At 53.0% G+C, this 10,999-nt stretch overlaps 1 protein-coding gene across 1 annotated transcript in view; it reads left to right on the forward strand.

Moving 5' to 3' along the window:
* The window catches only part of ZFAND2A (zinc finger, AN1-type domain 2A), a 35,352-nt gene that overhangs the window by 21,232 nt on the left and 3,121 nt on the right, over nt 1-10,999 (forward strand). The window contains exon 3 of the mRNA XM_014946198.1: nt 9,382-9,432. Within this exon, the coding sequence (XP_014801684.1) occupies nt 9,382-9,432 (51 nt within the window). The remainder of the gene's footprint in view (nt 1-9,381; nt 9,433-10,999) is intronic.

A 10,999-nucleotide genomic window follows, 5' to 3' on the forward strand; every position in this document is an offset into this window, starting at 1 on the left:
TGGCTTCTGGTTGCGAGATGGTGCTTGAGGAGCCCTGGAGAAAGGTTGGGACCTCCCAGCGTGGTGTGTGTGTGTTTTGAGCACGTTTTCTCCCTGACAGCGGGATGCACTTGCCCAGCAGCCACCCATGTTGGGTGCCAGCATTGAGAACATTTTAGTGCTGCACATATCTTACCGGGGGACTTGCACTGACATCCTGCTTTAAAAAGCACCAGCCTCTTTTCCCTTCTTTTCTCTTTTTTTTTTTTTTTTTTCCCTAAGGTCTGGCTGTCCCTAGAAGCTCAGAGAGATGCTACATGCACTGAAGGTGGCCTGGCAGGTGAAAGGTCCATCCCAGGGCTGATGGAGGCAGGGCTTTAAAAGGGGAGACAAGGTGATTCCTCACTTGATGAGAAGCATCTCCTGATTGTTTCCATCTGGTGGGAGCAGAGTTGCAGCTGGGTGGGGGCTGGTACCTTCTGGTTTTGAGTGTTAAAGTTGCTCTGCAGCTTCCCTCTGAGGTGGGAGGTCTGCTGTTCTTCCAAGGCAGTGGCATCAAGCTCTGGTTGGGGTGTTCATCCCCTCAGGGGCCAGGCTCCCCCCCAGGTGAAGGGCAGTGACCCCCTCAGGGAGTGGGTCACCCTCCTCTTTGTTGGCTGCAGGCTGCTCTCTTGGGTGCTGCTGGAAGACCTCGATAGGAGGTGGTGATGGCCATTGACTGGAAGGTGAGAACAGGAGGCTGTGGGTTTGCTGGAGAACCTGCAGCAGCCAATCACTGCTGGGAGGGATGGATGAAGAGTGGCTTCTTGTGCCTTTGGCAGTGTAGATGATGATGGCTCCCAGCAATAGGGCTTGGGGCCACAGGGCTCTGCTGCAGACATGGGAGGCAGCTCCTTCCTTCCCTCCTAAGGAAATGCATTTCTTGGAGGTGACATCAACCCGAGGTGTCCCCCTGTACCAAGGGGATGTCCCCTCTCCATCCCCTGGCCTCTGCAGGGCCCTGTGTAGCACCGCGCCAAAGGCACCTGCTCAGCCAAACTCCATTTTACTGTGTCTATGTATTTATTATATCAGAGCCCAGGGTAATTACTTTACAATTCTGAACATTAAATATCATTTGTCTTATTCCAGTAGGTCCAAATCTTCATGAATTTTATCTGATGCTCGCTCCCTTCAATTATCTGCCATCAGAAAAAGTTTACCATTGCTGCAAAAATATCAATTTGCCAGAGGTTGCAATACATTTCCTCTCCACCTCTGTAATTTACAAACTTACATTCTATGATTAGAAAGAAAAATGGCTAATAGGAGAAATATTCATGCAAAATCGATACTGAATAAGATGCTGCCACCTCTTGGCTTAACCTAATTCTACATCTGGGGCCAAATTCAACCTGGGTGTTAATTGCTTTGCTGGGAGAGGAGCTAGAGCCGCCCTGGGGGATGGAGTGGGATGGAGATGTGAAGGAGAGCCTGGGGGGGCTCTGGGCAGGGGCTGGGCTGTGAGTGGGGTGTGGGAAGTTGATGCTGTGGGGTTTGCAGGCTCCAGTAAGAGGAATTTTCCACCGCTGGGCATCTCCAACAGAAGTTTCTTGCACATCCAAAGCCAAAGTGGAGGTTCCCGGCTGCTTTTTCTCCCCCTCCAGCCACCCCGGTTCCTGGAGCTGTGTCCCAGCACAGGACCAGCCCTGGGCTGTGGGCTTGTGTCCGTGCTGGGAAAGAGGGTCTGGGATCTGAGGAGACTCAGCCCTTGGCTGAAGGCATCTAACCAGGCTTTGAACTGATTAGACAGTTCATCTGAGCTTGTTGGCACCATCCACCCCGTCTGGCCGCAGTATGGTTGGGCAGGAGGGGACACAGCGGGGCTTGTGACTCTGTCAGTCTTGGTAACTATTGAATATACTTATTCTTCAATTAGATGTCACTGCAGTGGGCCATGGAGCCCAAATACTGCTGTGCTTTCAAAAGAAAACAAAAAAGCATTTCATTTTTGTAGTAAAGATATTCCAAAGTGCCGAGTGCCACAGCAGAGCGATTGCAACGCTGCTCTGTCTCCTTGCCCAATGACACAGGGTTGGTTTTTTTTTTTTTTCCAGCTGAATACCAGTAAGCAGGTGATTAAAAGCTCTTAGGATTCTGCGGTTGTGGGATTTCCAGCAGAACTTGCTATTTCTCTCATATCTCTTGCCCCTTTGTTTCCCCGAGTCCAGGGCCGAGTCGGAATTCGGTAATTGCCACCTGGATTTGCTTTGCTGTCTTCCCAAGGAACTTGTTTGAATAAATTGAATTGGCAAATGTATTGTTGAGCCGCAAAGCGTTGTGTCAGGAATAATGTAGGTATTACTGGTCTCTCTGCTACAGCCCTGAGCGCGCTGCCAGGGACCCAGAACCGATGCAGGAGAGCTCCCTCCCTTCCCTTGTCAGAAAGAAGTGCACTTCTGTTTTTTGGCTGGTTGCTCCATGCTCTAAAGCAAGAGCAGCTTCCTCGTTGAGCACAGGAACTCTTCCTCCACTCAGTTTTCCTTTCCTTCCACTGGGAATTTTCTGCTAATGGGTTCCTATGGTTGGTACTTGTGTTTCTTTCACTGGGTGGGACTTGGGTGCAGCAGTCACCTCGATTTCCATGGAGCATCTGAGCAGTCCCACTGAGGCCAACGTTGGGTCTGTGTCAGCAGAGCTCAGGGCAGGGTGGTGGGGACAGGCAGGTCCTGGGGTGGTTCCTCCTGAGCAGAACAGAACATTCAGCTGCAGGGCTTTCCTGAAGGACCTCAAGGTCTGGGTCAGGCTGTGGAAACCCAGCGATCAGGAGCTCAGCAGCTTAATCAAGACACGAACTGGGTGTTGGGCAAGTTCTTTGGTTTGGGGACTGTCACTCACTGCAGTTCCTTCTTGCTCTGTGGGGTCCAGGCAGGGTTTTCTTGAGGCTCCTTCTGCTATTAGTGCTGCTAGTGCAGGGTCCAAACTCCAAATACTGGATTGTAGGACAAGCATTTTGGTCAAAACTCATTTTTCGAGCCCTTGTTGCTCATCTCTCAGGCTTTCTCACTGTAATTAGGTATTATCTCCATCCTCCTCCCTTGGCAGTGCCTACATTTGGTTACTTCCAGGTTTATTAGCCTGGTACATGAGCCCAGCTCCTGCTCCAAGCACAAACTGGCTGCTCCGGGGCTGTGAGGACCCTGCTCTCCTGGCAGACAGCAGGCAGCTCTTTTCCTCCTCCAGGTCCTCACCATCCTCACCAGCGCCCTTTAGACATTGATAGGCGTTGATGAGATCCCCTCTCAGTCTTCTCTTCTCCAGGCTAACCAGCCCCAGGTATCTCAGCCTTTCCTCAGCAGAGAGATGCTCCAGTCCCTTCATCATCTGTGTAGCCCCCGTTGGACTCTCCCCAGTAGTTCCTTGTCTTTCTTCAACTGGGGAGCCCAGAATGGGACACAGCACTCCAGGGGATGGGGCAGTGGCACCATCTCCTCTCTCAGCTGGGTCTTGCAGCAGGGAGGGCTGCTCAGTTAATAAAAAAAAAAAGCTCAGTGGGGGGATTTTAGCCATGGGGCTGCTCGGAGGCACAAGTCCTGGCAGGAGAGCAGGGTCCTGCAGAAGCTCCTTGGCCGCAGAGGTGACCCCGCCGTGCAGGTTAGCAGGGACATGGTGCCACCTCGTGGCACGCGGCTCCGAGTGTCACACTTCCTTGTCCTTGTGGGATGGACATCATTCCAAGGGGAGCATCACCCTGAGGGTGCTCCACCACCTCCCGGGGCTGCCTGGTGCCCCTGGGGACATGGCTGCACCCTTGGTTGGTGAAGGCCACCAGGAAAGGGGTGGTTGGGACTGATGGGTGAGGGACTGCTCTCTGGAAAATAAGGGAAATAATAGCTAAAACTGTTGTCTTACCCCCTAGTCTGAGTAGTCTCAGCAGAGCAGGGTATGACCCAGGCTCATGCTCAGAGCTACCGCTTTTGGAGATGATTTCTTTAGGGCTGGGATCTATGGGATCCATGCATTAAGGGGGTCTCCTCCCCTGCTCAGCTATTCCCACCACCTGGATCTCTGCATTTCCTTCTGGCTCCCAAGCTCTACCAGGACTCCCTCGAGCACCCTCCCCCCTTAACCCACAGCAGACCCACTGCTCCACACCAGGGATGGGTTTGCTCCTGTTCTGCACCTACAGCATAAACCAAAACCCCACTTAGGAGGGTGCAGGTTTATTTCTTAGTGCTACAAAACAGGAAAGAAGAATAGCTCTGTGTATCTACATAAAAAAAAATAAAATGAAAAATGAAGAGCGTGCTGAGGTTTGGCACTGCTGTTAAATCACCATCAGCTGATGTACTTAAGGAGAGAGTCTCGGTTTTCAGTGAAATGCTTTAATTCAAAACCAGCAATGCAACCAACAAGGAGACTTGGGGTCTAACTTCCCTTGCTGTTCGATGGCATCATGTTAGTGCCTGGGGAAATCTGGGGTTCGGTGCTCATGGACTGGGTCCTGGTGTGCTGTTTGCAGTATGGACCCAACAAAAAAACCAGTTGTTATCCCAGGGAATTCTGCCACAGAGACCCCTAATCTGTTTTCTGCCAGGTATTGGGAGCTGATATTGTGAGACATCAGTGTTTGATCTGTGACCAGAAATCACCTGATAAGGGATTTATTTTTCCACTACTATTAGAAAGGTTTCCCTGTAGAAGGTTTCCCACCCTTTGAGACAGCCTTTTTGGAGCTCTGTGCCCTCTGTACCCGTCCCTCTGCCAGCTGTAATCCTTCCTTTTGGGTTGGGACATTCCCAAACAGCAAAGCATGTGGCTTGATTCTGCTGGCTTTTTGTTCCTCCATTACAGTCCACAGTGACACTGAAGAAGAAAAAGCCTCTTCTTTCTAAAAGGATGCTCCTCTCAAAGGAGGTTGGAGATATAACAGGTACCAGAGGCAGCAGGAGGTGGGGTGGGCTTTACCTCTAAAACACCAAATGTGTGGTTTCCCCTGGAGGGCTGAAGGCTGGGCAGTAGGAACACTCGGGCTCTTTAATTGAAGAAGTTCAGTCTACAAAGCAAAAAAGGCTTTTTTTTTTTAAGTATAACCCAAGGAGAAAATTTAACATTCTCCAACAGGTATGTATTACCAAAAAGTACCATCAAATGAGACTCTTTCCAGTTTGTTTCATCATTTAGGAAGAGGTTTTTTTAACCAAGAGGCTGTCCTGTGGCAGAGGAGAGCTCAGGCTGGCACCACGGCGCTCAGCCCTCGGGCTCTGAGCAAGGATCTGCCAAGGAGCCCAAGGGCTGGTACACCCTTGAAACTCAATGGGATTTGGATGCCTAAAGGCTTGGAAAATCCCAGACTTTGAAGCTAAAGTAGGCACTAACAAAAAAACAGCTAAAAAAAAATAATAAAATAATAAAAGGCAGGCTGCTGCTGGGGAGGCAGCGGGAGCTCTGAGTTTTGGACCCGAAACAAGGCAGCGGGAGGCTCCACCAGCATGAGGGTGCAGAAAAACTCCATCCCCACCATCTCCTGCCCCACCAGGAATGGCAGGAATGGTCCCTCTGAACCATTTCCAAACCCATGAGCGTCTCTTGTGTGGGAATGATCCAGAGCCCTTGGCTGGAGACACTCGCCTGGTGAGAGTGCGTGAGGAAAACATTAAAAATGTCCTTTTTTTCGTTGAGAAGAATCTTAGCACATTAAAAGTTGGAGAACTCATCTTCATTATTTCTCTTTAAAGTTACTTATGAATTGAGAATGGCTCTGCTCATATTTCTCTTTTATTTGCTATCTCCCCAGGCTAAAGTGTTGTCTATTTATCTTACAGATTAGGTTACTTTTTATGGGGTTCTTGCTATTATATTTCACCTCTAACTTTGTTAGTTTGTGTTTGATATTAAATTATGTTGAATAAAATGGGCAGCTCAAGGACATTTTTCAGCTCCATCCCGAAATGAAGCTCTTAATCCTGTTTCTGGCCCTGCCCCTGCAGCCCAGCCCGGGGGCCAGGACTGGGTCCCTAAGAAGGGCAGCAGAGGAGTGTTTCTACCAACCATGGGTTCTGTGGGGTGAAGCTGCAGGAGGATTGTGCCTGTAAAACCATTTGGTTCATGTACAGTGATTTTTTGGAGGCATCTCCTTAGAAAACGGGCTCTGATAATATTGACATCGTCGCAAGATGAGATCCAGGACTAGTTAAATCACAGCCTCGCAACTCGGTGCTCCTCTGGGGATTAGGAGAAGTCGCTGAGCTGTCACTCCAAAGCTGATCACGGGCTCGTTTAACTATGTCATCCCCTAAGACAGCCCTTTCAATTATGTCAACCTGTCTGCTCTCCCTAGACTCTAATTTTAGAGCAGCAGTAGCTAATATTCTTGGAAAACCGATCCGCCTCCACAGCTCTCTCCTCTCTGCTGCTGTTGGCGGAGTATCCTGTGGGGAGACCGCGCCGCTTTACTTCCCCTCCTGTAATAAACCTCATAAAAATAGGTACCATTAGGTTCCTTGGTGTGTGGTCTCTTTAAGACACTTATCTGGGCTATGTAATGGAGATGTCACTTCTCCTCCACAGAGGGATCTGGCAGCACCACAGGGTCACCGCAATAAAAATAAAATTCAGTTTTAAAAGCCTGGTACGGAATTATGAGCTGGGAAGCGGGACGATGGGATCGGAGTTCAGAGACCTGGAGGAGGTGAATGTGAGCTGGAGTCACCCCAATGTTAATGCTGCAGCGGTGGCTCCGCGGTGGGAGCAGCGGGAGGGACACTCCTGGATGGAGTAGGAGGACCACAGGTGGTGGGATGGCCCTGGGGACTCCATGGACACGTCTGCTGGATGGAGCAGGAGGACCACAGGTGGTGGGGTGGCCCTGGGGACTCCATGGACACGTCTGCTGGATGGTGCTGGGGGGAGTTTGGGGTGCACAAGGTGGAGAGGAGGGGGTGGACCTGGCCATCTCGGCCACCGGTATCTCTGTGCTGTGTGTCCTGTCCTAAAGCACTTTGGTGGGAGGGGACAGCCTTGCCCTAGAGGTGGGATGGAGCCAGCCACATCCCTGGCTCCCCATCCATGCTGTGTCCATCACTGGCAGTGATTTGGGATCTCTGTCCCCCAGTATCCCACAACGTCCCCCTGCCCTCACAGGCTGGAAACGAAGCCACTGTCCCATTTGGGTTGTCCGTTGTGTCTGCCATGGCATTCAGAAGCAGCCAGGACTTTCTCCAGCCATGCAATTGGACCCGCCATGACAGAGGGGATAGGGAAGGCCTTTGAAGATCTTCTGTCTCTCCTCAGGGCAGTGTGACAGTCCCTTTAGCTGGGTCAAGTCTCCCTTGGCCATCGTTCCTCCGTGCTTGGCCTCCACCGGGCTGGACTGGCCATACTGGAGGACAGTGGTGTGCAGGTCTGAGGCTGCCAGAGGATTTTCTGTTTTCTGCAGAGCCATTCAAGCCTCCTCCAAAATAAGTGGGAGCAGTGAGAGGGACGCTCCTGGATGGAGCAGGAGGACCACAGGTGGTAAGGTGGCCCTGGGGACTCCATGGACACGTCTGGGTGGGAGCAGCGGGAGGGACACTCCTGGATGGAGTAGGAGGACCACAGGTGGTGGGATGGCCCTGGGGACTCCATGGACACGTCTGCTGGATGGAGCAGGAGGACCACAGGTGGTGGGGTGGCCCTGGAGACTCCACAGACACGTCTGCTGGATGGTGCTGGGAGGAGTTTGGGGTGCACAAGGTGGAGAGGAGGTGCTGGGGGGAGTTTGGGGTGCACAAGGTGGAGAGGAGGTGGGTGGACCTGGCCGTCTCTGCCACCAGCATCTCTGTGCTGTGTGTCCTGTCCTAAAGCACCTTGGTGGGAAGGGGACAGCCGTGCCCTAGAGGTGGGATGGAGCCAGCTGCATCCCTGGCTCCCCATCCATGCTGTGTCCATCACTGGCAGTGATTTGGGATCTCTGTCCCCCAGTATCCCACAACGTCCCCCTGCCCTCACAGGCTGGAAACGAAGCCACTGTCCCATTTGGGTTGTCCGTTGTGTCTGCCATGGCATTCAGAAGCAGCCAGGACTTTCTCCAGCCATGCAATTGGACCCGCCATGACAGAGGGGATAGGGAAGGCCTTTGAAGATCTTCTGTCTCTCCTCAGGGCAGTGTGACAGTCCCTTTAGCTGGGTCAAGTCTCCCTTGGCCATCGTTCCTCCGTGCTTGGCCTCCACCGGGCTGGACTGGCCATACTGGAGGACAGTGGTGTGCAGGTCTGAGGCTGCCAGAGGATTTTCTGTTTTCTGCAGAGCAATTCAAGCCTCCTCCAAAATAGCAGCTCTTGAGTTTGAAGGAGGAAACATCTGGGAAGCTGAGGAGGGCTGTGATGCTCTCAGGGGTGTTCTATTCCCCCTTTAGGATGCAGTGTGGGTCCTGAGGCAGTCCAAGCTGCTGAGGTGGGGTGGATGGTGGTGTTTATCCCCCATAGAGCCACCAAGAGGCAATCCCAGGTCCCATGGGAGAGGAAGGGAAGGACAAAGAGCAGAACCACAAGACAAAGCAAAAAAAGCAGTAGCTCTCCTCCTCCAAAAAACTGGAAAAGGAGTAAAATGGATGGAAGGAAAAAGAGGAGGCAGAGAAATGGTGCAGAGACAAGGGAGGGAGGTGACCCCCATCCATCCCACCCAGTGTCACCACTCTGGTGGCAAAGGCCAGGCCTTCCCTTTGCAGATCAGGTTGTATGAAACCCCGGGCTGCCGGGGAATGGTGCCTCCTCCAGACTCCAGCAAGTGAGTTACACCCAGCTTTCCTTTCATAAATCCGTGTTGGCTGCCCCTAATCAAATTCTGCTTCTCAAGCAATTTCCCTTGCTAATTCCTCCTGAATCAGTTCTAACCCACCTATCCCCCTTGTCGCTAAGCTAGCCAGCCTCTAATCACCCGCTGCACTGGGTGATCCTTTCCCCAGTAATACGGGGTTCGGCACTTTTCCTCCGGTTCTCAGCAGCCTAACCTGTCAGGAGCAACCTGCTAAAAATATCACTAAAGACCTCGGCTAATTTCTAATCCTCGTTTCTATTAAGACGGCTGCCTGTACTACGGGGGTTTCTCAGACTTGGGATTTACAGTCTTCCTTAAGAGCATCTAATCTGCGCAGAGCCCTTTCTGTTGTTATCCCTACGCAAGCTCCTCCCTTCCCCACCACAATGGATGATCCCTCTCCCAGCGACTCTCATCAGCCAGGGATGCCACCAGCCTCCTCCTCCTCTCCTCCCAGCTTGCCCAGCCAGGATTTGGCAAGCCTTCCTGGGGCGGTCACTGGGGTCCCAACTCCTCCCGGGCACTGGGTGGGTGCTTCGTGTGAGAAGAACCACCCTGCAAGGGATTTTCTTGGCACGTCCCAAGTTCTTGAGTTTTGTGTAGAGTGGGGCTGATGTACAGATGCGTAATTGCCGGGGCTGGACCGGCGCTGCGCCCAGCGCTCCTGCCGCCGCCTGGGTGAGCAACGGGGCCGCTCCGGGCGGCGAGGGGACCGGGGGGGGACCGGGGGGGAACCGGGGACCCGCAGCCCGGGGGTGCGCGGGTGGGTGCGGGCACCGGCGCTGCCTCCCCGACCGGGGAAGGGGGTGTGTAAATAGTAGAGTGGGGCTGATGTACAGATGCGTAATGGAATGAAGGACCTCATGTAACCATCACTTTCTGGATATTTATTGCTGTTTTCTCCTTCTTTTTAATACTCTCCCTCATCCCCAGCTCTCAAACCCAGCCAGGTCAGAAGAAGACAGGGGGTGAGAGTGCCATGCTCTGGCTGCCCCCCACCGCCCCAGTGGACACCAGGTAACTGGCTCAGCTCAGGCAAGGGAAATCCTTTCAACCACATGCCACCGGCCAGAGGACCCTGGTGGAAGGTGCTACGTGGCCGTATCATCTGTGTGGTAAAAGGAGCACCCACTGCTCGGGCTCTCCCTGGGCTTGAGACCGCCAGGGTTTGCATCGAGGGTGACCCAAAAGGCAGGTTCTGCTGGCGGGGAGAAGGACAGCCAAGGGTGCAAGCCAAGGATGTGACCATCAGCAGATGAACAGCACAATGTCTGATGGAAACATCTACCACGGCAGCAGAACGCTCTCCTAGGACACAGCCAGACAAGGATGGCTCCAGCTTACACACTCAGAGCAGCACCAGCCCCATTCCTTCAGCTCCTGGTTACACAGACGTGGTGAGAAGGAACTATCTAAATCAGAGGACAACACTGCTTTGGGGGCAGATGGCCAGGGAAACTTCTAAACTTGAAGCTTTAAGCTGTCTTTTCATCATGAGACCGGCGAGGTGGTGGGGCAGCCTTCTGATGGGAATGAACGGCTTTTAACGTCAGGTTTGGTGTGTTTATGAAGGGAATTACGGGGAGTAGTTAAGTGCTTAATAGCAGCCTGAATTGAATGACCCAGAAGGTCTCTTCTCACATCCGTCTCCAAAATCTACGTGTCTGTAGCCGAGCTGGGCAGGACTCGGTCTGCTTGGCACAGCTCTGCCTTCACCCTGCTCCCAGGCCTGAGCTGGTGTCTCCCTGGGGGGCTACATCATGGCAACCTGGCAACTTCCCCCTCACCAACATCCCCATCCCCATCCCATTCCCATCCCCATGCCCATTGTATCCCCATCTCATCCCATTCCCAACTCCATCCCCATCCCCATCCCCATCCCTATCCCTATCCTTATCCCTATCCCTATCCCCATCTCCATCCCATCCCTATCCAATCCCATCCCCATCCAATCCCATCCCATCCCATCCCATCCCATCCCCATCATATCCCCATCCCATTCCCAACTCCATCCCCATCCTCATCCCATCCTCATTCCCAACTCCATCCCCATTCCCAACTCCATCCCCATCCCCATCTCCATCCCATTCCCATCCCATCCCCATTCCCATTCCCATTCCCATTCCCATTCCCATTCCCATCTCCATCCCCGCCCCGCCGCGGCCCCGCCCCTGCGCATGACTCAGCACGCCCCGCGGCCTCCCATTGGCCGCCCGCCTAGAACGCGTCGCAGCCGGCGACGGCG

Source organism: Calidris pugnax, unplaced genomic scaffold, assembly GCF_001431845.1.
Source record: "Calidris pugnax isolate Ruff unplaced genomic scaffold, ASM143184v1 scaffold123, whole genome shotgun sequence".
Classification (NCBI taxonomy): domain Eukaryota; kingdom Metazoa; phylum Chordata; class Aves; order Charadriiformes; family Scolopacidae; genus Calidris; species Calidris pugnax.